Source organism: Seriola dumerili, unplaced genomic scaffold, assembly GCF_002260705.1.
Source record: "Seriola dumerili isolate Sdu_G_001 unplaced genomic scaffold, Sdu_1.0 BDQW01000686.1, whole genome shotgun sequence".
NCBI classification, from domain to species: domain Eukaryota; kingdom Metazoa; phylum Chordata; class Actinopteri; order Carangiformes; family Carangidae; genus Seriola; species Seriola dumerili.
In genome coordinates, this window is record NW_019174941.1 from 315,298 (window position 1) to 342,604 (window position 27,307).

Below are 27,307 nucleotides of genomic sequence, written 5' to 3' on the forward strand. Positions count from 1 at the left end.
GAAGGACAGCACCAGAGACCTCACACAGAAGAAACACTTGGCGTCTCGGGCTCTTTGTAGTACCGCCGACTCTCGGTGTTTTATAAACAGCGCCATTAACGCCAAGGTTTCTCCTCGTCCTCCACTGTATGGTGATGCTGGTTGACACATTTGCTCCATATGCATGGCGCTAATGACGCCATGTGGTTGCAATCACCTTATCAGTGCGTTTCATCTTGTTTAATGGAGCTGAGCAGAGTGATTCTCCACCAGGACGGAGAGATATGCGTTGTTGTGTAAGATGAGAACCAAAAATAAGACAATCACAGTAGAAGTTTCAGGATAATTTATTTTTCTTGGTAGTGTAAGTGCATGCTGATTGATTTACGATTTTGATTTGAGCGAAGAAGGATTTTCGTTTGTTTCTTTGTATAGATGATAAAGCTGATTTTTATTTGGATTTTATTTCAATGTTATGCTTATCGCTTTCTAACACATTAAAACTAAAGAGGCCACTTTTAGGCAGTATCATATAAAAAAAAAAAAAAAAAACCCAAAAACAAACAAACAAAGCAAGCACTAGATATAATCAGAAATCTTATTTTTTTTCTGTTTACCATTGTAGAAATAAGTGACACAGATGAAAGGACAGCTATAGATGACGTTAAAATCATTAACATTAAGTGTTCAAAACAATGAAAAAAATGTGCGTTTCTATATGTCAGAGGAAAGCAATCGGGAGTGTCATGGTTGTGAGCATGACATGCAGGCAAACACTTAACCCCTGTTGATGTTTATTTTGGGCATGTTACCGCTCAAAGCACAGCGCTCATAGATGATGACACTTTCTTCGCTCCCCATCCTCCCACTGAATTGGATAAAGCTTAACCAATCAAGCAGTGCTGCCTGGAGCCAGTGAGTCAGGCTTCCACGGACAGAGCGCTGCTCAAGCCCACAACACCTGCTCAGAGGGCTTCACTCCTCACCAGCAGCCTGCCACTGATCTCCAGGGGTCAGTGAGAAGGCCTCACCAAGGTTGTCCCTTATGCCCAGATCTGTTTGAATGGCTTGGGTGTGGACTTCCTGTAAGGGTGGATCAGAAATGGAGACTAGAGGGTGGTGCATGATTGGAGTGTTTTTTTGTCAATTAGTTGTGTAACTGTCGTCACTCTTGGCATTGTTATGTCTATGCATAGCTAGAAGAGACTGCGGGTGACGCGGTGGTCTCTTGGTAAAGGTGTCTGAGCCCAAATATGCTGCAAAATAAAAACATATTAAAACGAAACGTCAAACCTAGTTTTATCATTATTATCATTTTTTTGTTGTCTAAAAATCAGTAAAATATGCCCCTACATCACAAGTCTCACTTAATTGACCGGGATCGGTCTTTAGCCATGATTGGAGCCTGGACAGTAGTCCCTAAAAGCTTGATTACAGTACCTCACTGTTCCCTGATACAGCCGTAAAATAAGTAAAAACATGAATAGCTTTATTGACTTCATCCTGACAGCTTGTAGGTCTATATAGAGGCGAGCAGTGTTCCAGCTAGTAAACTGCAGCAAGGGGAACAATAGGACCACAGGAGTGAAACATGGGTGCAAATCCTGCCGGCTGTGTCCAGACTTCAGAGAAGCTCAAACAGCCTTCACTTTGTCCAACCAAGTAACAGAGCTATGATCAATAGCTGCTCTGTTGTATGAAGTTGGTCAGTCTCTGGTGCGCTCTCGCCCTCCCTCCTCCTCTTTGCTGTTTCATATTTTTCAGAAGCTCATTATTTCTTTCTGCTGTGGGTGTGAGTGCTAAAGAGGCTCACATGCAATGTGTATCTGACAGCGCTGAAATATTAATGGTCCCCAGTGTAGGAGGTTGGTATAGGGCCTGCATAGTTACAGTACAAAGGGTGCCTTCTCGCCACCAGGCTTTATTAGCCAAGCAGTTAAATGAATAGATGGATATAGCTCGTACTCTTTCTTCATGCGTCCTTTTGTGTTTTAGCGCTAAACATCAAACTACTTTCTCTACGTCCAACCATTTTCAGAATATAAACTGGACGGATATTAGACGCAGACTCTCACGTTTGTGCACACACACACATACATGGGTGTACGTAAGAGCTACGCTGCACTGTTGAGTTTTCTGTGGGAGGACAAAGAGGAGGGCTTTGCTATCAGTTCGTTTTGTGTGGTCTTGGCCATAAAAAACACCCTGTTCTTTGACTGTGAAAAAAGCTGCCTGTCTTTAATTTTTGGGAAACCCATAAAAGTTTGTCGCTCCTTTCATATCGGCTGCAGAATTGAAAACAAATGCTACATTCTCCCCTCCTCTCCTTTGAACTGGCCAATTATGGAGTTGTGAAAATAAAAATCAGTCTGTAGATCTCTTTACCCTCGCGCTTTTCTTTCCTTCCTCCTCGTTTGTCCCACCCTTCTCTCTCTCTCTCTCTCTCTCTCTCTTTCTCTCTCTCTCTCTCTCTCTCTCTCTCTTTCTTCCTCATTCACTTTCTTTTTTTTTTTTCTCCTCCCCCCTTGTTTTTGAAGAAACCGAAGGGGATCACTGATGTCAAAGTCAAAACCAAGAGCATTAAGAAAACTGGCGAAATGCAATACAGCTGCAATCCGACATGACGCTAGAAAATAGGGCTGAGGAGCAGAAAGCCTCTCTCCCGTATTCCCAGGGCGCGCAACTGCTCCCGGCCTTGGCTTTGATCTCTTCAAAGCCTCCTGCCTCCTACTAGATGGAGAGTCTTGGCTGCCGCTCGTGAGCGCTGGAGAGAGGCAGGGAGGGAGGTGGGGGGTGTTTTGGGGGGGGGGGGTGCCGTCGTCTTTTCCTTTCCAGGGCTGAAATCAATCACGGTGCCGAGGCAATTATGCGTAATTCAACCCCAGCCAGATTAGTGACTCTTGTTACCTGAGCGACCGGAGCTCTGTAATCTGTGAGACACACCGGCCTCACCAGCAAAGGAGTAGCCAGGAACAGGCGAGGGCACTTGAGGGAAAGGAGGGGATTGAGGGGGGTTGGGGGGAGGGAGAGGTGCTGAAAAGCAGGCTGCCATGCTGCTGTCCAGCAGAGCAAAAAATCAGAGTACAATGGAGTGATTACACTTGCAGATGTAGCCATATTTATGACGAAGTGGATAGAGAGAACAGAAAGAATGAAGAGTGCTGATTGCCATGGAGCTCGCTAGTTAGTGTGCTAACGAGCCAGGTCTCTTTTGTGTTAAAACATGTGCGTAATGTCACCTCCAGTGCGCTTCCACCCCCCCCACCCCCCCACCCCCCACACACACACACATACACACACACACACACCCTCCACCACCACCACCATCCACCGCTCTGTCCCCCCTCCAGTGCCATATCTCTATCCCTCATGCCCTCCACAGTCGGCTCCGAAATGCAGGCTTGGCCAAGGCTCCTGCCCCAGGCGCCCAATTTACTATGGCTGGAGAAAAACTCAGTGGCCCCAAGTCACAGAGGAAAACAGCAGAGCTGAATGCTGCTCTTTCCCTGCTGCTGCAGTTCGTCTGATCTGTGCAACTGTTTCAGTGTCTTAACACACAGCAGTGTAACAATTTACACCCTTCTGCTTTTTTTACGTGGCTTACTGAGGAGATTTATCCCAATTATGTTTGCTCCTAGTTTAGGCAAATCTAGAACGTGGTAGGAGTTTGATGCTCATGACTAATACCGCCTAGCGTATGTTATGAGATTATTTTATTTGTATGCCTTTTTTTTTTTTTTTTTTTTTTTAAGCCTATGATATTTTCGTGTGGGATTTTAAAAACAATTACTTGGAGGTTGGGTGGAGTGCAGATGAAAAATTGCAGATTCACATTATTGTACCAGTTAATTGGAAATATATGATCGCCTCGGCTTTGATTCTTCCCCTGCGCTCTGTCTGTAAGCGCTGATGTCACAGGCATGAGAACAAGGCTTTGTTTTTTTTTCCTCAGCAGTCACTTGATGCAGGATGATGAAACCCACAAAGATATCTAGCAAGAATGTGTTTGTTCATCTGATGAGCTTGCCTTATGCTCCTTGTTTCTTTTGATCATCGGACGACTCGGTTGTTAATGGGAGGCACTTATTTTCCTTGTGGGATGTACACATTAAATAAATTAGATATACCGTCCTGTTATAATAGGACGTAGCTTATCAGCACCTTGATGTCTGTGATAGTTTTAACAAGGCAGGCTGACAGGGAAGTGGAGCTGACTCTAGAAAAAAAAAAATAAAAAAAAATAAAGGTCACGCTGAATGGATTATGTGGCATCAATGGAGCCACCGTCCAGCTCAGCAGGAGCCCTTAAATCCACTAGCAGCCGTAACCCTCAGCTCAGGGGCCAGGTGACGCTTTTCATGTCCTCCAATGGAGAGACATCACAGAGGCATCCTCGACTTTGAGCTGCCCGTCATCAAACAATGCATCAAAACATCAAATCAGTCCACCCCCACTGTACCCCTATCTTTTGATATGACGGATGGGGAAATGTAAGTGCCCACAGTGCCCCCTCACCCTCAAATCTACATTTTTTTTTTTTTCCTGTTCTCCCTTTACAAACGCTGACACGCCTTCCACACTGATGCAACAGTAGAGCTGAAAAAATAGTTTGACTTTTATTCTTTACTTGTTTGACCAAACAGTTGTTATCTGACCTGGACTCACAAATCTCCTCTGGACCAGTTTTATGTGGGTCCACCTTGCCCAACCTTATGAAAACAGGTTATAGATTACCACAGCTACCCGACAATGATAGATATTGGTATTTCAAAACATCACGGCCATAAATTCTGCTGCCTGTGACTGCAGAGATTCGTAAACATGATTGCACACAACAGAACTTAACATCAACTCAATAGTAGCAGAAAGAAAGTTTAATTAAGTCATCCACATGTTGACATTAGGAACCTGTAGCGATTATGGTCCAAGACTTTACATAAAACAAAATATTCAACATCTTACTATATCTTGGTTTGGTTAAGATTTCAAGCTACAGGTAATGGCATTTGAATTTGTAGTCTAGAAATGCTAAATTGCAGGCTTTCTTCGTTATCGATTAATGTACTGATTTTCCAGAAAATAGTAAAAAATGCCCATAATTATATCCCAGTGACCAATATTCATATTGCTTGTTTTATCTGACTGTACAGAACCTAAAGATATTTAGTATGCTATCATATATATGTAAACAAAAGATGCCGTTACATCATAACATCATAACATTTGAATATATGGCATCTCTGCTTGAAAAATGACTTAAATCGATTTATTAAAGTAGTTGCCAGTTAATTGTCTGTTGATTGACTAATTGTAATACTAATACTAATTGGTTCAGCCCTGCAAACTGACACCCAAAGATCAAACTTTGTTCAAATAACTCGGCTACTGCACGTGTTACAGCTCATTCAATCTAACACTCCTCCATGTGTAATTGACAGATGAGATTGTATTCAAAGATAGGAGCAGTTCACCATGAATAAATCCAGCTAAGAGCTGAATTACAGCCACTGCGTGTTCATTATGTGGCTTATCATTCAGATTTGTGGCATCAGGTGCATGAGTGTTCCCTATAATGTTGCTGCAACCATATGCTCTGAACCTAAGGAGTTCCTTTTGTGCTCCAGAAATTCACTATTACCATTTCTTTAGAGGTATCAAGGGATAAGCAGACATCGTCCGTTGCCATGTTGTACATGGTCATTGTTTTGTTTGTATTAAAGCCCATAAAACCCTGCCACAAAGCTAATTGACGGGGCGGAGTTTTCATGTGACCGTTCAGATCCTTGGAGAGGTTCTTGAAGTGTTCCCTTTTTCTGTGGAGATGGAGAAAAGCCATTTGTTCGGAGGGGATCAGATTTGAATAGCTTTGTGCTTTTCATTCAGATCTTAGCAGGGGCGTGTGCGCCTAGCTAGAAAGAAACCCTAAAATGTGTGGTTTGATTAATGACTAATTCCAGGCTGAAAGGCAGTTGTTGGTAGTCTTTACCAGTTAATCCCTTAAAACGTGGAATCACACCCAAACAGTGGGCTGCTGGTATTGTTGAACGGTCCATAATGTGAATGAGCCCAAAGGTTTGCAGATTGATCCACAACCCTGAATGTTTCTTAACACTGTGACATGATCCTTGTCTTATTATAACCAGAACCACATCGGTGATACAATTTGTAATATAATGAAAAACATGGCTTTGTCTAATTATGTAAAGAGATTATTTTGGAAGGTTAAAAAACATAATGTGTTTATCTTCAAGAGGAATGGTGCACTGAGGTGAAAGGAGCACTGATCATGTGACTACAGGGTCAAAAGTTTAGATCAAAGCCAGGACGCAGGTGACATAGCACCTGAGGCAAAAGGGCTTTTCATGACCCGCAGTTTTCAAAACGTTACATAACCTACATACTTAACCCAATCGCAAGAAATATAATCTAATTCATACATTTTTCTATTTTTTGTGCCATTAAGTCATCAATGGTACAGGCTCACTAACCCATCAATATTTTTATTCTTTCTATTCTTACACATTATGTGGGTGGAAGCGCATCTGTCTGAGTGAAATACAGACAGAAAACTAGGTCAATACTCTCTACAGCTCAGGCAGAAGCAGCTCTCATTCAAATCACCTCCCCATCCACATTTTCCTGGTGTGTGCCATTGAAAACCTTCCCTGCAAACACGGCAGCGCCTCTACAGCCTGCTGCTGTCTGCCTCTGTTCAGCTCTTCCTGGCTAGCTTGCAGTGCTAACATTTACCCCTTCCTTTCCACAGATGTTATGTGGAGTGTTGCATTGGAGCTAGCTTGGGCTTAGTGAGAAGAGTACTGTCTCTAGCTCTCGTCTCCACAGGTAGAGACACACAAAGACCCCCACCAGGCTCTATTTTCCCCCCCTCAACGCTGAGCTCCCAAATCCAAACTGACAGCCATTCATACCCAGAATACCTGGGCAAAAGCTGAGCGGGAGGGGGGGGGCACTATCTAGGTGTAGCAGGCAAATCCGCTCTTGTTCGACGGATCTATGAAGCTCCTGCATAAGGCAACTCATCAGCACTTTTTCCCCCATTCTGCACTGCATTTTCTCACCCTCTTTCTCTCTGTCTCTGGTATTGTATGGGGTGCTAAGGTTTTAGCGCGCTAGCCACACGAAGTTAGCTTGTGCTGCGATTTTATTTGTGTTCATCTCTCGGGGGCCTTCGTGTGTTGTTGTTGTTGTTGAATGTGGATGTTGGCACCACCGTGCTGCCTGGCATGAATGTAGCTACTCAGCAGACCAGAGCTGGCTTCTAATGATAAATCATGCAGTACGTTAATGCAGCAGCGGGGTTGCTATAAATAGCTGCTAGAGAGGGATGCCGATTGATTCAGGAAGAAAAAAATAAGTGTGTTCTAAACATTTTCTGCTTGTGGTCAGTTTTAACAGTTGTTTTCAAACATAGGGCCCCAAGATGAACATTTCCCATGATGTGGAACACACAGCTGATCAGGTAGATGAAGCAATGACGCAGCAAAAGGCTTTTGACTCAGATTTTGATACCCTTGGACACAAGCTAGCTGTGTCTATATCTCTTTTGTGCTACTAGTGCTGATAAATGATGATGGTGATGGTGCTACAGAGAGCAGCCATGTTCTTTGTGGGGGTATAGATGCCTTGTGGGTACTCAAGTGTGTGTGTGTGTGCGGTCTGCCTTTTGTGTATGTGTGTATGTGTGTGTGTGTGCTCGCAGGCCTGCTGACAGTGGCACTTCAGCAGAATGTTTGCCCTTTCCTCAGTCCTTTGATGTGACCAGGTCCTGCTGTGATAATGAGCCTTGTGCCCCGCCGCAAGGTGAACATCCTGCAGTTCGCCCAGGGCGCTGCCAGAGCAGAGGCCCAACCCCCCACCACACCTCCACCACACACACATTCTCTGCAAACACAACAGTGGAGGAGCCGACCTCCACTCAGAGATGATCAACTCCCACACAGTGCTTGGATTGTGTGAGCACAGTGACAATTGTTCATGTGGCATGGAAACATTTCAATGCCAAAAACCTTCATCAGTGCAGACACAGTATATACAGTACATACCACATGGCAATATGGTTAAAAATTGGAATTTATTACAATATGGAAACTATACACAAACTTGCATACAAAATAATTAAAAAAAGACATGTTATATGCATTTAAATGATAGGTTTGGTGATATGCTATATTTTTTATCACTGTCAACAAATCCCATTAAAAGACCAAAACCATCAATTAATTGATTCTGCTGTACTCCATTGTGGTCCAAAACACACTGTTGCACTGGTTGGCATGTTCCTTCATTACTTCATCACCTTAAATGCTCAATAAAGTACCCAATGTCTATTAATTTGCTACAGAAAACAAAAATCCCCAGCAAATGCACCATTTGCTCCTGTTAAAGTCACATTTACTAATAACTACAGCTCAGCAGTTTTAGGAAATTAATTTGCCTTTTTAAAAAAAAAAAAAAAAAAACAGAAAAAAGAAAGCATATGTGCACGTTCATGAACGGGTCTGGAGCTGAAATCCACAGACTTTAATATCAGAAAGTACTGAGAGATGCAACAACATGTTGCTGCTTTTGGTCTTTTCATGGGATATGTTGACAATAATGTATAGAGGAACACCAACCTGATCTTTCAACTATGTTGCACAGTCATGTATTACATCAGAAAAAACAAAATTTCCATAAAAACAAATAAATTCAACAACAGGGACAGTTATTTTATAAAACATTAACACTACATGATCATATCACAACAACACAATCCCACCAAAAGGTGAAATGCGGTGATATTGAACTCTTGTCCAATCTTATACCGTAGCCTCTAATCCAAACCATCATGACCTCTTGCATGACCTTTTTTGAAATATCAGACTGATTGTTGTCATTCTTCTTTACTATTGCTACTTAACCCGCTGTGGATTAGCAGAAAAGAAAAATAGCAATTGGCTCGTTTCTCATGTTCTGTTGCTCTTCCCTCAATTTTTAATAGCTCCGCGACATATAGAAATTAAGAGTTCAACACTTTAAAAAGCGGATAAAGTCTTTTCATCTGGGGCAGGCATATTTCACACAAATTATCTTCTTTGCACGTTCAGAATGTCAGTGTGAGAGCTAGCGTGATTGGTTTGCTCGGAGCGCACGCTCTTCATGCCAACTGAAGGATGATGGGTAATCCACCTCGTCCTATTCACTTGTGCTTGGTGGTGCTGGGAAAGAGGAAACTTGGCTGTTAATAGCTCCTTTGTGTTCATATGTAGCATGTATGTGTTAAATTCATTAAACGCGTGGTTATTGCAGTCTGATCCCTTCACGATGTACCATAACCACATTTTACAGCATGTCTATGTGCCTTTTGAGTTGATGTTGGGGTGTGTGTGTGTGTGTGTGTGTGTGTGTGTGTGTGTGTGTGTGTGTGGATTCCATATTTATACAGTGGCATGTGTCGGTCATATGTGTTAATGTGAAGTGTTGGCATATGGGTTGTGCGTCCGTGTGGGTGTAACGGTCGTATTTAGAGGTTGGTTCCTCGCACGATAAATTGGTGCTGCAACTTAGCCACTAAAACCATAACATTGTGTATGTGGTACATGCTTATTTTCGCTGTGTGAGTAATTCACACCACTTGCCTTCAAGTTTGTGTTGTCCCTCACACCTTTTAACCAGCTAGCCTCAGCCTTCAGTGTCATTGCTTCTCTTCAACTTTAGGACTCTGAGTAGCACGCAGGATTTATGATTTGAAATGAAAAGAGGAGGGAGAAGAAGAGATTTTGGGGAGGGGGGCTTCACTGATGTTAATTTATCTCCAGGGCAGGCTTTTCCTGTTATTTGTAGCCTCCTCCACTTCTGTCCCTATGGTTGGCTTCGCTTGTTCGTCTCATTACCCCGGGCGCGTGGTGCTCCATCGCTTGCTGGCGGCCTGGCTTTCTTCTCCATTAATTGGGTTTCGTTACATTAAGCCCCCTGGCTAAGGGGCCATCCTGCCAATAAAACATTCCATTTTTAGCACTCCACTCGAAGCTGGTGGGGTTCAACCCGCGCTACGAATGGTAATTGGTTATTTATTTAAGCTTCCTCAGGTTGGTCTCCACTGGTTTTGGTAAAGAGGGAGGGGGGGGGGGTTACAGTCCCTTTTCTTTCGTCTGTGCTGTAAATGGGAGACTGTGAGAGAATGTTTGCTCACTTTTGTTGGGAAAAGGTTGGACAACTTGCACACAAACGCACCTGAGAGTGAACACCTGGTCTGAGGGTGACTCTGTATGACTTCAGCAATGGGCACACCCTTGCTTCATACTCAGACTTTCAGCATTTACAGAGGCTTTCTGTCTGTAATCTTGTCATCTTTATGAACCATTGTGATTGTTTAAATACAGTCTTTGGCTACTGTTTCCACTGACAAGAGGGTGTGTGCTCTCGGCCAGTTATTCACTTTTATTGGAAATTTACAGTAAACCATTGCTGATACTATTTGCCCTGTTTCCTGCCTCATCTTTTTTTCCCCTGCTAATATCCTGGGCCTTTTATTTTTTTCGGTGCATCCTTTTCCTCCAGAGTGCAGAAAATCCCCTGAGTAGGTGAGGTTGGGTTTTGGGGTGAGAAGGGCATCTTAGTGAAAAGATTTAGCAGCATGGGAATCCATAGCCACCGCCACTTGAGCTGCCATCTCCCCAGCTGTTTGTGAAACACCTCACATGGTTTCTACACACTTGATTGTAGCTGCAGGCGCGAAGAGTCCTCATTGCATATAAATTACAGAAGTGGGAAGTGATTATTATAAAATTCCCGCTTTCCCTTTTTTCCACTCCACTCTGCAGAAGTGGTATAATTGAGTGGAGTACAAAAGCCGTGCTGTGAGGGGAGAGAGGGAGAGAGATGCTAAAAAGGCAATATTGCAGGGATAGTTATTCCATATACCACATAGACACACATTCAAACACACACTCATGCTTAGAAACCGTGGCAGCATGTTGGTGGAATTTGACAGAATACAAGCTCAGAGACACCGGCGTGCCGTCATAAAAAATCCTCCCTCAGAAGAAAAAACAAAAAAGAAACAAAAAAAACGAAACGTCCCATTTCCCTCCCCCACCCCCAATTTCAGACAGCACGCCAAGTCACTGGCTCCCCGTGCTGAAACACACTGGAGTGTCTCCTCCATGGAGGGCTCCCTGCCAGCTCCAGTTCCGCACAATGAATTTCTCTTAAAACCACATCTGAGGGGTTCTTTAAAAGGGCCGGCCAAGCCTGGATATGAAATTCCAAATGGAACGTTTTCTTTTCAATCCTTGCCGCCTCTCCTCTTTCGCTCTCCCTGAAAAATATGAATAGAAAGATCCTAAGCCTATTATTTCTCCTATATAATAAAAGGGACCTCCAATATGGCTGCCCTCCATCGCAAGACCGCTGCCGCTGCTGAGGGCTTTTAGAGTCAGGATGGGGATGAGATGGGATCAAGTCGCTGTGATGTGACGTGACCCTCACGGTTGTGGTCAGTTGAGTGTCTCCAACTACTTCCTCCAGGAAATTGGTAAAAGGGTGTCGTGCTTTTTGTCTGTGAGCTTGCCAACAGCTCTGTGAAGTGGGCACAGCAAGCCAACAAGTCTCCACCTGGAAGTATTAAAATGGTGGCTCCATGACGGCTGCTGGCTCATTGCAACTCTACAGAGACACAGTCAGAACATTTTACTTAACCCTAATACAGTTTTCACAGTCATATTGTATCTATCTTGAGAGAGAGGAAGATGTATGTAGCCTGAATTACAATTCATTGCTCTTCTTTTCTTCCTCAGGTAAACCATGGTTAGTTAGGGCATGCAGTTTGTGTAAATGTGCACCCAAATAACCATAAATTCTGTATCAGTCACAGAGGCCTGCTGGTTTTTCCCTGGTGGATTTTGCCACAATGGAGGCAGTTTATTAAGAAGTTGAGAAAAATAAGATTTGACAGCTGTAACTGGGGGAAGCACAAAAGAGGGCTTCTCTTCTATGGTAGAAGGCTCTGGCTTTCTCGGGTGGTAAAGAGTCAAATCACTTTCTTTTTTTTTTTTCTTTTTTTTTTTTTTGAAATGTCATAGTTTATGTGTGTGAACAAGTATGAGAGACTAACTTTTGTTTCAACTCTGCTTTTTTTCTTTCTGTTCCCTTTGCTACAAGTTGGAGAAGACTTCCAGCTAAAATGATAATCCCCAGGTTCTTATCTCATTCCCAAAGAATAACAAATGGGAGTGGAGAGGCGTAAAATAATATGGGCGAGAATGCTATCATTTAGCCCCTGGTGTAGGCATGTCCCAGCCGCCCCGGTCCTGGTTAGCCCTCCTTTAGGGTTAGCAGCCCTTACTAATAAGCCCTCCCCTCTGTAGGATGAGGTTTGACACTCCCACACCTGCAGATTATCCCATCACCTTTGACTCTTGTTAACTAGGGTCAAAGAACACGACTCACCTAGACTAGCGTGAAAAGCTGCTGCATCATGGCTTAATTAGTTTTCAGGCAGGATTTGTCTTTCTTTTTTTCTTTTTTTTTTTTTTTCAGGCAGCGTGCTGTGCAGTCCTTAAATGGTACAATGTAGACTGCGCTACATGATGGAGTTCGAGACTCATCAAATATGGAACTGGGCAAAAACTTGGCCCTGGGAGATGAGATTGTTAGCCTGGTTTGGAGCTGATGTGGATGACGCTTCGTGTGGTTGGGGACACTGAGCTCTTTTTGGACACACACCACACATACTGCCCTTGGTGTTCCTGGTTAGGACGTTCCCAGAAGGTGGGGAGAAGGGGGGAGGAGGGTCTTAAGTTGAGAGTGGTGCCAGTCTGCGAGAGGTTCGGGGAAACTCAGACATTCCAGCCACCCATGTCCACGCCGTTGTGTGTGTGTGTGTGTGTGTGTGTGTGTGTGTGTGTGTGTGTGTCTGTGTGGGGTGGATGGGGGGGAGGGGGTGCCAATCACCAGTTAGTACCACAGGAATGTCACCTTGGCACACACCTCACTAGGACAACGAAGTGAGAGCTAATAAAGAACAGTCCCTTGATTATATCTTGTCTCCAGAATTTTATGCTCGTACTAAATTTAGATGAGTATCTTCAACAACATTATTAATCAGGTGACTGTTCCCGTGGGAGCATCTGATTACCATTTCATGAAGTTTTTCTCTTTGATTCGAAGCTTGTGGGTGCTGTTCGGTGCGAGACGTGTCTCACCCAACAGTGAACTGATGTCTCTCCGATTAGCCATATATCCTGTGGAGGTGATATTTTGACTCCAGCTCAGCTCTGGGCTCAGATTGTAAATAGTAGATTTAGCATGGCTAAGCATTACCATGTGTTCAGTGCTGCTGAAGCATGTAAGCGCTGTTGGCTGGGGGTTGGGGCTGGGGTTTTTTGGGCCTGGCTCGGTCTATTTTAGTTGTCAGGAGGCAGGTCTATCTGAGTCAGCCGGGGATGGGGGGGCTTGTGGCCAGGCCACTGTTGACGTGATTACCCCTGCATTAAGTACCGCTACAGACATCTGTCTCACTCGCGCTCTCTCTCCATAGCCAACCCCCCTTTCTCCTCCTCCTCCATCCCTCATCTCTCCTTCCCCCGGCTCTTGCTCTGTAATGAACTCCCCTTATTCACCAGCTAATGACTGCCTTTGATCTCCCGCCTAAGACCTCTGCTCTAACTCTACCCTGCGAGTCTCTTTTCTCTCCCCTCTCTTTGCTCTATCGCTTGCTTGCTCCTATTCGCTCCAGCTCTGCTTGCATCTTTCTCTCGTTTGCTGTCTCAAACATGCTCATGCACCTCTTTGACTTGTTTTTCCTCCTTCCTTGGGGGAATAGGGTTTGCGATCCTGCTGACCTAGGCTAAACAAAGTTTTTAGGTGCTGGGCTCAGGCTACTAAAAGAAAAGAAATGTTTTTAGGTAACTTTTTTTTCTTGACCATATTAATAAGCTTCACCCACATCTATAAGAAGTCTCTGTGCTGCACAATAGACCACCTGCACTGTGTGCCTTACCAGTCCTCACATCATGTGACAGGGAACGGAACCATATTGCTCATGGAATAATGCAGCAGCTGAAGCTCATGTATAATGTCATTACTCTTTTATTATGTTTTCAAATCTCCTCGTATTTTTCTCAACAGTCCAACAAAGTCCCTGTGGTGCAGCCGTCTCATGCCGTCCACCCACTCACCCCGCTGATCACGTACAGTGACGAGCACTTCGCTCCAGGATCTCATTCTGGCCATCACCCCCAGGATGCCAGCAACAAACAAGGTATTAAACCAGAGCATGACACAACACTAACAGCCTGTACACCAACTGCGTGGCAGCTGGGTGAAATACAAACAAACATGTTTTTGGTTAATACTCATTGAGTGAGTTTTTTTTATTTTTTTATTCAGTTTGTTCCAACAGAACTTTGTGAATGATCTGTGCTCCAAAATATTCTGGATGTACTTGTCATCCTTTTGCTTAACAAGTTCAATATTCAGTGGCAATATTTTCAAAACACATCTGAGCTGCTTTGGTAAGCAAGAGAAGGACAACTTACTCAGTTCAATCAAACTTTTTCTCTCCCGATGCTTGAAGCTCTGCCTCTCTGACAACAGTGCTCTCTTTTCCCTAAATTTAACATTTGTTTACCTCACTGTGTGGATCTCATTTTTATTTAAGGTAACATGAGGCCAGGCTTTGCTTTGAGACTAAAGGCTTAGTTGGCAGCCTGCCATGACTGAATAAATACAACTGATTGAGGAATCGCTGTATTTGATGACCACACTGATGAAAGGACTGTAGTTAATGTTCAGTTGAAGTCTGATTCCTGATCTGCTTAATAAGGTCAGTAGAGGTGCTGATCCCGATTACATTGTGTTGGATCGGTGCACCTCTACTATTAAATCCAATAAGACATGAATTTGAAAGTGGTATATAATTTTTGCGTTCCCTCCATCTTACATTTAGAATCAGCTGGGAACATCAGTAATGGCTTGATGTGATTGGAAACTTAGCTGCAAGTCAGAAAGAAAAAAATTTCAGTGATCCTGCTGGTCGTCATTAACAGTAGTAATGTTATATTGATAATACAATGTGTTGGATTGTGTATTACTCCACAGTTGGCCTTTAATGAGGGAATTTTACAGAACCAAATTTTGTCTGTACACACAGTTAAATTTTTATTTGAACTGGCGTTCAAAAGGTCTTAAAGTTTTACATCACCCTTAAATAAACAAGGCTAAACAGGCTCAGAAATAAAATGGGATTTTGTTCAAAATTTTGCAGTAATGCTGAAAGGTGAACTCGGTTTGCACCAAACTGAACCGGTACCTGATTTTACTTTTTACATCCCTATCTGCCAACACTGTCAGGAATCAATAGAGACACACAAACCAAAATGTGTCACAGCAAAGTCATCCCTCCTATCAGCTGTAAGCATGAACTCATTTGAAGCAGCCTGTGGGATGGCGCACTGTGCTCTGCTGCCCTCTCCCTCTGCACTCTTTGCCTCTCAGTAACAACATCAAGCTACGGCTCTGACAGCTGCAGAGGAGCTCCTCAGCAATTTGGACGAGCTCCTCAGCCCCGCGCAGCTGGAGACTTTGGCAGCTTCTCACGAACGTGAACAGACGTGGGCCCTCCATAGTTTTCGTCCTGCACCTTTTTTTTTTTTTTTCCTCTTCTCCCGGCTTTTTCTACTCCTGCGGCTGCGAGTTGAAAAGGAGGAGAGGAATCAGACAGGATGTAGGCGATGATGAAGATGATGATGACGCTGGGAGGTTCTAAGGGATCAGCTATAAATAACAAAATAGAACTGAGCACAAGAGTACACAGCTTAGTGAGATGAAGGGAGTGAGACATATAAAGAAATTGTGCTCCACATATGTCAGAGGAATCATGCGCCAGACACATTTTGTCGGAATATTTTTCAAATAGAAGCAGGAAAGAATTGTGTTGACACGGAACTGAGCAGTAGATACACCATGTGCACATGTATGCATTAGATTTCAGAAACTTGTTGTCATGTAGTACAATTTATGAGGTAATACTCTCCATTTTACTCTTCATGTTGGTCCATAGAGATCCACTAAGTTTCTGACAAACACAGAAGAGCGGAGAGGACCCCTGGAGGTCTTTTTCTTACTATATTTGATCTTTGCACTCCAAGCCCAACAGAAATCCATGTCCAAGCGATCCAGTTGCAGAATTAGCTGCAAATGATTTCCCCAGGCATATTCATGTGTGTATACCAGCAGAGCTGAGCTGAAAATGCTTAAAACGAATCCTCTCTTATTCTCTTTCTTGCTGTCCCTCCCTCTCTCTTTCTTTCTCTCTCCACATATCGACCAGTTGATGCTCTGCCTTCCTTAGTGGGCTCAGACTTTGATCTGCTCGTTAATTATGAAAAACAATCATGGATTTTCTCATTATGAGCTCTAATATGCACAGGGCCGCAATGCAGGATGGAAGGTTGAGGGTGGGGGGCCTTTGAACATTTTATATTTAAACCTTTTATATTGTATTTTCTTTTAAGAAAATGCATAAGATGGGAGCACTAATTTGAATACAGATTATTTCCAGGGTTTACAATGAGAATCGTGACAGTGTTGCTTGTTTCGGGAGGAAATGCAAGTGTGAAGCTCTGTTGGGTGTCAACAGGAACGTGTGAAATGGGGGCGGGGGTGGTGGGGGTGAGTAATTAGGCACCTTAGGGATGTGAGTGACAAGGTTAACACGCTGGGGCTCTCTTCTCCTCCCTTGCCGCCTCACCCCTTGCCTCCTTCCCTTCTGCCCTCAGGAGGGCCCTAAGGAGTGTTCAGTGGTGGATTAGTGGGCAGGGGGTAGTGCTATGCGCGCTGTGAATCCAGCGTTGCAACATTGGCTTTGGAGATATAAGCCCCCCGTTCGCCCTGTCTCTCAGGAGGGAGGCCCCTTCAGACCACAGCCTGGAGAGAGAAGGAGGAAGAGAAAGGATAGAGGCAGGGAGAAAAGGCTGGCTCCAGCAGGGATTAGAAGATGGTGCTAATCTAGAGGCATTTGCCCTCTTGTGTGTGTGTGTGTGTGTGTGTGTGTGTGTGTATGTGAGAGTGAGAGAGAGAGAGAGCACGTGTAAGCACATTCCACTTGTCTGTATATGAACAGTATTTCATGATATGTACTGACTTTAGCGTTATTACTTTGCTATTACTTTGCTAAAATGAAAATCAAATCGGTGTTACACAACAAGACATGAGCCGATGTAGATTTTGTTAGATTTTACTCATCCTGCAGCCCCGTTCTCATTAAGTCTTCTTACAAAAAGAGACCCCTCGACCTTGAAACCCAGTAGGAGCAGGCGAGCTGGAGATGGAACAGCTTAGTCCTGAAGATCCACCGACAGTTAGTCCAAGTCAATCCCGTGTCTACAGGGAGAGCTGCAGCCTCTGCCACAAAGAGGAAGCTTCAATTAACCAGCTTAAAGACGCTGTAACACACTGGAAGGAATCGAGCTAAGCGGAGAAAATATGATCCTTTTCTGCTGGTTGATAATGTGAGTTCAAGCCCCGACATGTGCACTGTCCTCATAGTAGTAGTAGAACAGGATGGGAAAGGTGGGAATGAGCAATAAGGTTTAAACACAGTTGATTGATTAGGAAAAAAAAAAAAGTTTGAATTTAAGGTCCACTGACTAGCTTGTTGGGGAATTTGTAACCACCATTCACACGTCTGTTCGCTCACAGGCTGAACAGTTTTGGAAAAAGCTAGTAAGTAAACCTTGAGTTAAGAGTTATTTATTTTTGTCAAACTGTTGTTTCCCAGGTCAAGAATGAATGTTCAGACACTGTTCATCATTAAAGGGATGCACCAGTCCAACCCTTTCTCTCCCAGAGCAGATTCCAGAAACAAAACAAAGGGTATCGACCAGTACAGAGCACAGGTCTGATACCAGTGCTCTGAGGAATGTGAACATGTTTTTTGCTCATTAAAAAGCAGCAGTGTTAAATGTTGTCTTATCACAATCAGCCACACAAGGCTTGCTGAAATAAAATGATATAAAGTTATTTAATTAAAAAGAAGATTTAAATCAGAACATGTCTGACCAAAGAATATTTTTAAACAAGACCCGATAAAGCACTTAATACTTGCAAGGTTTTGAAACTCGGTGCTATGGGCACATTTTGGTCGGTACTCAAAAAGTATTGACATTGTTAGCCTGTATTTGCATTCTCTCTATTTAACAGTTGTGTACCACTGTTGTGTTTTTAGGAATGCCAAGGCATCACCCTGGACCAGACATGACCAACTTCTACTCCCTATCTCCTGGAGGAGTGGGGCAGATAACACCACCGCTGGGATGGTGAGTCACAGACAAATAAAAACAAAAACATGCACAGTTGATTCATGTAAAATGGGGAGCAATTACTATCCTGTCTCTTCACATCAGATGCACACTGACACTGTAGTAGCTCTGTGTACTGAATGGAGGAAAGCTGGCCTGCAGCAGCAGCAGCAGCAGCCTTCACAGGGAGGTCTGCTGCTGGCTGTTTCCTGCTGCGCTGCTGTGGCTTCAGCCACACCGCTCCTCTGTGTGCCCAGCACATGTCAAACACATCATCGCATACGTGCCCCTGCATAACCATATGGCTGCTTAACCCCCATCAAAGGTTTCTGGAAGCACTTCTCTCTCTGAGCCTCACTTCATGTTTTTTTTTTGTTTTTTGTTTTTTTTTAGGATTTCTTTTACCTCTGTTCTCTCTGCCTTCTTTGACTGCATCCTTGTCACTTCCATTTCCTGTGCCTTTTTTTTTTCTTTTCCCAACATATCTTACCTTCTTTCTTTCTACTTCCTCTGTGTCTCTTTCTGTGTGATGTTTGCAAAGACAGGGCTTTCAGGCATACACTGAGTGAAGCCAGATGTAAGGTGCAAGATCAGGCAATGGTTGAAGTCCAGACGGTCTCCTCCTGCTTTCCTCCTTAAATCTGAATACCTACAATATATTTTAGCCCATTTAGATTTTTCCAAACTTAGAACTTTTTCTCTAAGGATTTTCCCTCTTTTCTTCACAGGGAACCCAGTTGTGATTTGGAGCCTTGGTCATAGTTTATACTCTAATCTTTTTTTTTTTTTTTTTTTTTATAAAACAAAAAAACAGCATCCAGTTGATTGAAATTTGGCCACGGCATGATGGAGTGAGTGCCGAAACAACTGGAACAAAATGGAACAAAATGGAAAATGGAGATACAGACTTCTTGTACCCTCTGATCTGATGACAAGACGAGATTAAGATGTGACAAGGGATGAAAAGCACATCCAAAGATTCCCTCATGTGTAGTAGAGCTGTATATTAAAAAGGAGGTTTGAAAGGACCTCAAACGACTTCAAACTGAATTTAAAAAAAATACTAAAGACCACAGTGTGTTTCCCTGTCACTTCCACCTATTTTGCCTGATCTTCATTGTTCTTGAGGTGAGTGAGAGGCCAAGCCCAAGCACAACTCATGGAAACTTGAAGTTCCTGAACTCATAAGTTACTGTTAAGTCCTTGGAGCTGTCGATACACAACAGCATAGAGTGTACAACGCTGATGAAATTCCCCATACACCATATAAACCAGTGATTCCCAACCTTTTTTTTTTTTTTTTTTTTTTAATGATCTCTGAATATGAGGCTTGTGACCCCTCGTCACAGGCTGCATGTCATGTAAGTTGTGAGCAGTTAAATCATTTTAGAGACCCGAAAGGATAACTTTACAGTGTTTCATAAGAAAGAATCAACAATAAAGAAAAGTCTGACACATAAACATACATTTGTGTATAAGAATTTAGTTTCATGGCACATCCCAATAAATTCATCTTGTTTGGCTCACGACCCCCAGGGTGAGAATTACTGCTATAAGTGGTCAACATTTTGAATTTTACAATGTTTTAGGGTTTTCATGGTAATTTTCTTTTGGTCCAGCATAATATTATTATAATTATTATTGACTGCTGTCTGTAAGCCAGACTGCCCCTCAGGGACATTAAAGCTTTACTCCACTGCTCCACTCTAATATTGCAAGGAAGACGTTGATGAAATCAGTGCTATAAAAAGATCTAGAGCTGAAAGAACTGCACACACACGTGACCCTGTTCTCATCATCCCCTCTTTCAGCTAAAAAACTGTCATTCTAGATATTGAGCATTGAACATCAAACAAATAAATATGCCTTTATCATTTTCCTTCCTTCCTTCTGTTTTGACACTTAGTGGACCCTTCCCATGCTTTATACCTTCTTTGTCCTCTGTGGTTGATTACAGTGCATGTTATCGGCTGTTATTGCAGGTTCTCACACCACATGGTGCCCGGCCCCCCAGGTCCCCACGCCACAGGGATCCCCCACCCGGCCATCGTCAACCCACAGGTCAAACACGAGCCACCGCATGAAACAGACATCATGCACATGTGAGTCATGCAAACACAAAAGGCCTTCATCAAACACTCTCCTCACACTATTTTTTTTTTTTTTTTTTTTTTTTTTTTTTTTAAAGCTTCTCCCCTCACCTCTCTATCAGCAGTTTTCTGAGATGACATACTTCCAGGTATTTGTGCACTCCACCACTACAATAGGCCATAGCTGAACAAACCCTCTGTCAGAGCCTTGTTCTCTTTCCCTTGATGTGAGCAGATAGGCAGCGAGGGCCCGTGCTCTACTGATAACAGGCCTATGCTTCATTTGGCCTCAGGGATCACAACACACTTAGCCAGCAACAGATACAGGTCCTAGATTAGTGCTCGGATGAACTGAATTCACATCCCCAGTGTGTGCAGTGGGAAGTGCTGTGAGCGCCCTGAAGTGGTTATCACTGATATTTCCATTATTCATGGCCATCCTCGTACCAAGACTGTATTGGTATCAAAAAGATTGTTAGAAAGTAAGTCAGGAGTGGGAGTCGAGTCTTTTGAGTGTGTGAGTTTGAGCATTTGGTTTTAAGCGATTGGCAATGTGCTGTGGACAAGAGGGGTTTGGTTGCCATTACTGGTGAAGTAATCTCTCCGCATGAAGGGCTGCAACTGTACAACTGCACATGATTAAAGAGGCAGGGGCCCATGGCGTGGCAACCCCTCTCACCATTGGCTAAGAGCAACCAGACCCTCGCTGCTTTTGTCGCCATTGCGGCACCGCAATTTCCCTCTCCTATTGCTTTGCTCTTTTTTATTTCTCTCATTTTCAAACTATTTTGTTTCTTCCCCTTATTTACCTCCATCTGTGTCGTTGTCGTGTTTTTTTTTTTTTTTCCCTTTTCTTTCCGCAGGAAACCCCAGCACGAACAGAGAAAGGAGCAGGAGCCCAAAAGACCGCACATCAAGAAGCCGCTAAACGCCTTCATGCTCTACATGAAAGAGATGCGTGCGAATGTGGTCGCCGAGTGCACGCTGAAGGAGAGTGCTGCCATCAATCAGATTCTGGGACGAAGGGTAGGTCACGTAGTTGGTGTACTCTGATACAACAGTCTCATTCGCCCTTTCGCTCTAATTTATCTTTGTGGATTGGGTTAAATCACCAAGAGATCACAGTTCAAGCCGTGGCTCTGAAGAGGCTGCATGGGCTGACTTTCCAGGCCCAATTAGTTTAAAAAGGACAAAGATTCCTCTCTATTAACATACATCTTTTTATGAACTAGTTGTGATTATTGTCATAATGATTGCCCCAGCCAATTACTTCCCTCTCAGCAGCACAGATACACACTGCTTATCTAAGTGACATTTAATCAAATTGGCTTTAATAAAATATGCCTGGATAATGGCATGGTTGTAAATGACAAAATTTGTTCCTTTTGAGGATTGGGAAAAGAGTGGAACCACAGAGCCATGTTAAAAGCCTTAACGAATAGGCCTAGCGGTTGAGGCAGCCAGCCACAGCAAAGCCTAGTTTGTGGCCTGCATAGGGTAATTGCTCGCTGACATAGTTTGAATAAAAAGCGCTGCTAAATTGGAACCAGTGTTTTGATATGAAATCAAAGTTTTTCCCCCTCTCTTCTCTTCTCTTCTCTCCCTCTCGACTCTTGTGCATGTTAATCTCTTCATCATGTTTCCCCTTCTTCTTTGTCTCTCTTTTATCCCCCCCCCTCTGTTTTTTTTCTACACCAAACGTTTGGAAGTTGAAAAGGATTTTTTTTTTCTTTACCAAAACACCAGCACACTTCTCTATGCAGGGAACATGCGAGTGCATGCCAGTAATTGACTGTATGCTATTTTTTCCCCTAATCTCCTTTGTACTGAAACAGTGGCATGCTTTATCTCGGGAAGAGCAAGCTAAGTATTATGAGTTAGCCCGCAAGGAACGGCAGCTCCACATGCAGCTCTACCCAGGCTGGTCCGCTCGAGACAATTATGTAAGTATCAACAGAACAGATTGGCAGAGGTGCGCCTGCGTGTGTGTTTGTTAGTTTACGTTGTTTGTTTGTCAGTGGTGCATGACATGTTCTTTAAATGGCACACAATAATCACACACACACACACACACACACACACACACACACACACACACACACACACACACACACACACACACACACACACTCACTCACACTAGTACGCTCTATGCTAATAGCGTCCATTTGTGGACCCCTTTGTTTCAGCCTAATGTGTAATTCATAACACTGTGATTCACTGCTATATTACCATCCACACTAAAATGGATTGTAGCATCATGGACATTATTATTGCCACAGTGAGTGAAAATTGCCTGGTAATGGTTATGCTAGCCTTTGATGTTCCATATCAGCGTGGAGCTTTGGATGTAAAAAGCAACAGTTAGGCTGAGTTGTGGAGGCTGGATCGCACATACAGCGTTCAGCAGCATCAACCTTTGCTCCCCTAGCTGCCCATTTTGTTTGTGAATGTGGGAGGTTCAGCTGGATTTAAGATGCAGCCTGTTTTTTGGTGTATATTACTGTGTATGTGTGTGTGAGTGTGTGTGCGTGCGTGTGGCTGGAAGTTGTCAAAATCGGTCTCTGAGTATGTGGTGTGTATGAATTTGTGAGAGAGAGAGCACCAGCCTTTATTAAAAAGTGTGGCTCCGGCACTCACATTCACTCCACCACCAAAGTGCTTTGTGGTGTTTATCTGCCTCCCCTCGGACACCGGCAGCATCCCTCCTCCTTCTGCCTCCACTGCTCCACTGCCAAAATGCCTCGCTGAGGGGGAGACAGTTTCACAGCTCTGCTCCCAGTGAAGCACAGCACAGTTAAAGATACACTACATCAGCCAGTGACACTTAGCCCAGTTCCCGTTTCATTTCCAGCTTTGTTAGTACAAACACATTTGACGGGTAGCGAAAAAAGTAGAGGAATTGCTTTCTACTTGGCATGCTGGAAAGATAAAGGGAAATTTATATGTTTAATGCAAAACATTTCTTACAAACGAATTTTGTCTCCCTGTGAGCACTGCTCTGTGACCCCTCCCTCAGCTGTATACAGGCAGCACATCGTGCCTGGAGACACCCAAAATAGGTAACGCACTGGCATTGAGAGCGTGTAGCATTCATAGTTTTGCTGTGTACCCCCTCTCTCATCCTTTCTCTCACCCACTCTCACTTAGTCTCTCTTCTCCCCTGTCTGCCGCAGCAGTAGAAGGCAGATTAGCTCATGAATAAGTGGATTAGCAGACTTTGCAGCAGGAAACCAAAGTGCTGCTCATATTTGACTAGAACGACTCTACGCTGCTATCTATACCTATAGTCTCCCCCCTGGGGATTTAGCATAAGCTATAAATCCTTACAAACTCCCACCACCTCGCTGGAAAAAGAGTGGCGCTCTTCACAGCCATAGAGCTAGACTAGCCTAATTACAGTGAGCATTTTTAATTGCACTTCATGTTAATGTTTGTCATTAGAGGGACTTCAAAGGTAGTGGAAATCTGACACAGACTGGTCACAACGGTGGAATAAGCTACCACTGGGATAGTCACAACTCCAAAAAAAAAAAAGAAAGATATAAAGTAAATCATTTAAAACCAGTTGAGAGCAGGTACAGCACTTAACACTTCTATCAAATCAGACTCTTGGTTGATCCGTCCCTCTCAGCGTGGCAGTTTGCGGTGGAGTCCGGAGTCTGAGGGATGCTGGTTGGATGCCCAGCAGGGGATGAGTGAACATGGCAGTCAGCAGCAGGATATCAGAGTGGTCTAGTGAGCGTGAGTGCTGGAGCCACACTTTATGCGTTCCTCTGTATATTTTTTAGGGAAAGAAGAAGAAGCGGAAGAGGGAGAAGATGCAGGAATCGGCCACAGGTAAGCAACAGCCCCTGCAGTTCGTTCTTTTTTTCTTTTCTTTTTTTTTTGTCTGTTGCATCTTGAGGTTGTGTTCTACCATCTTCCCATAGAATACACATCATCTTTTACAGTATATTGCTGCATTTCTTTTACTAATGCACACTCTGTAAAAACACACTAATCTCCCGGTAGATATGGACAAGTAGAGGTATACACTAATGTCAGACTAATGTCACCTGCTATCCTTACTCTGGCTTCAGCAGACTGTCTTGTGCAGGCGGTACACTCACTCACTTCCTAGGAGACTTTCTTTGTATACATCCCTCCATTTGTTTGTCCTTTGCCACTCTCTCATCCCTGTCTTCACATATTACACCTACTTTGGGATTAGTCTGTCCATTCTATACGACTACTTACTGATTCTGGGCTTTGCACTATTTGTTTGCTTGCTGCACTTGAGTATGTCTTTCTGCTGACCTTGTTTAGCTGCGCTTTTGAGCTTCCCCTTAGCACTGAAAGTGTAATCCATTGAGAATTACATCTTAAGGAAAATGTCAATTTTTTTTCGCTTTTGGTCTGTACACTGTGTAGGCCAAATGGACGATAAAGATCTGTGCCGTCCAGATACCTCAAAAAAAAATTTTTTTTAAAAGATGCAATTTTCTGCAGGTACAGGCCAGAGAATGAAAACGGCGTACATCTGAGAAAATGGTAAGACAACCCCTCTATCCCCTTCCTGTCTGGTCCAGTTCAGTATATGTCAAGTCTTTTTAAACTGCTAAACACTGATTTGAGAGTATGTACTCACAGACTAATCCTAAAAAGGTCCACCCTAACCTCGCCACAGTCATTGTGTCAGTGGTGTTAAGGCCTGAAGAGGGATTGTGCTTTGTGTGTGGAGTTTGCTCAATGGCCTCAGCACAATAGGCATTGGATTTTCTGCATGTATATATGTGTGTGTGTGCGTGTGTGTATGTGTGTGTGTGTATATATATGCTGAACTGGTCAATTCAATGTTTTTGTATTCAGCACTGGTTGGATGAATGGACAGATGTTGTGTCAGCAGTTTTTGTCTTATTTTTCTTCCATCATGCATTAAAAAAATGTCCAAATAAAAAAAAAAAAGAAGTGGTTTTGAAAAACATTGCTTAATAAATCAGACAGCTCATCCACTCAGTGTTTACTAAATAATACATCTGAAAGCAGTTTAGCAAGCCCACAACATTTTTTTTTTTTTTTACTGCTGGTGGAGGCTAGGATGTCAGCTCAGCTCAGCCCCATATGGACTACATGTGTTGTCTCTCTCTGCATCTTTGTGCAGCAGAACAGGACTCGGCAGCTTGTTTGGCAGGAACTTAATGAGATGCTATACCTTAATAAGATTTCATGGTATCTGGGGTTTCAGGGTGTCTATAATGCTTTCATAACAAAGGAACTCCTGTAGTCGTTTTTTTTTTTTTTTTTTTTTTTTTTTTTTTTTAACATGTGAAAGATATGTTGAGATATATTGATTCATGTGACATGTCAAACCCTCTCCAAACTGTCACCTGTCCCTTTTTTTTTTTTTTTTTTTTTTTTTTTTTTTTTGTTGAAAGGATTAACTTTCCCAAAGTGTAGCAAAGGCAAGTCTATTTTCCCCTCTTTCAATCTTCTTTACTCTCTCTGGATCTTTTTCCTTCCATCTATGTCCTTCCCTCTCCCTCTCCCTCCCAGTGAGTCTGGTAGCATCCTGTTATTCCGCTCCCTTTCGGCAGCAGAAAAAGCCGGGCAGATGTGACAAATCTGGTCTTACGTCAAAATCACCCCAACCAGACAAAGGTTTTCACTTGATCGATTCCTGACCCAGTGGCTCTCCCTGAACCCAAAATTGGGCAGCTTTTCTTTTCTCTTTTTTTCTTTTTTTTTTTTTTTCACCACAGCCCATTTTCAAAGCGCACAGAGAGCGAGCGCTAAAAAGCACTTTATCTCTGATCCAATAATTAGCAGCGCCTAGCCGCAGTGGGATGGACACCCTTGCTGATTCTCAGTGACAGCCTTAAACTAATATGCATAATACCAAGGATACTGCCACAACTCCCCAAGCCCTCAATTTATGCAGATCCCAAAGAGCTGGATTGAGGTTAGCTTGGTGTATTCGCCAAAAAACATCTTTTAAATGAACTCGTTTGTCTGTTTCTTTTCATCTGCCCCAGCCTCTACCCCATCTGTCTCTAACCCTGTATGAGAAATCTGGAAGGAAATTTGTTAATGAGTTAATTCTGAAGACACAATTTGAACACCTTTTTTTTTTTTTTTGTGCAGTGGTTCAAACACATGGTGAACATTTGCTCCATTAGATTTTATTTTTAGCACTTGTACAGTCATAATGAAGAATATTCAGCATAACAAAATGAAATGCTTCAGTCTAGGTAGATTTTATGGAGGGAAAATTGACTTAATACATTTTCATATTAACATTTTATGGCTTCTGCTGAGTTTTTCTGCCTGTGAGGCAAACCAGGAGTTGAGTCGTGGAGCAGTGTTTCATGGCCTGACGTTGGTTCTCTTTGTTATCTTTAACGTGTCAAACACTGGGCCCGCCACACAGCTGGCTCTCACCACAGTGGAACAGCACTCTGAGAAGCCATTACTCTGACATTGTGAAATTAGGGTTTCCGTCTCTTCCCCTCATCACGCCATCTTCCAGCCTTCCTTACTCCGACTAGAAATGTGCACTTCTACTCCTTCTTGTCTCACTGTTTCTGCGCCCTTCTATTTTTTTTTTTTTTGGTTTCTCCCTTTCTTGTTTCCTCTCGCACTGTTAGCCTTTTGTCTGACTAAGCCCACTGATTCACAGCCTTTGAGATAGTTATCTGGCCGAGACACATACATGCCCTCGAGGCTTTCTTCCGTTTCAGCCACTGCACATTTTTTTCACAGGGGGGAGACACTCCTAACAAAGGTGGCTTTTTAATTTTGCTAGCGAGTTGCAAACACTTGCAAACTACCATAAAACTGCGTGTGAGTCATCTTGCTCTGACTTTTATGAAGGTGCTCTTTTGTTGACATGTCTTTACGAGTCAGTTTGCCCATATGCTTGTACAAGAGGTTGTTTTTTTCTTCTTTTTTTTTTTT

At 43.3% G+C, this 27,307-nt stretch overlaps 1 protein-coding gene across 2 annotated transcripts in view; it reads left to right on the top strand.

The window, feature by feature from the left end:
* Window positions 1–27,307, top strand: part of lef1 (lymphoid enhancer binding factor 1) — a 50,331-nt gene that overhangs the window by 9,073 nt on the left and 13,951 nt on the right. Inside the window, exons 4-10 of one of the 2 annotated variants that reach the window (XM_022765452.1) lie at window positions 14,110–14,242; window positions 18,209–18,299; window positions 20,264–20,383; window positions 21,235–21,397; window positions 22,207–22,314; window positions 24,163–24,211; window positions 24,863–24,897. In XM_022765452.1, the coding sequence (XP_022621173.1) occupies window positions 14,110–14,242; window positions 18,209–18,299; window positions 20,264–20,383; window positions 21,235–21,397; window positions 22,207–22,314; window positions 24,163–24,211; window positions 24,863–24,897 (699 nt within the window). Of the gene's footprint in view, window positions 1–14,109; window positions 14,243–18,208; window positions 18,300–20,263; window positions 20,384–21,234; window positions 21,398–22,206; window positions 22,315–24,162; window positions 24,212–24,862; window positions 24,898–27,307 lie in introns of those variants that run through there. The other variant, XM_022765451.1, reaches the window with a different exon arrangement.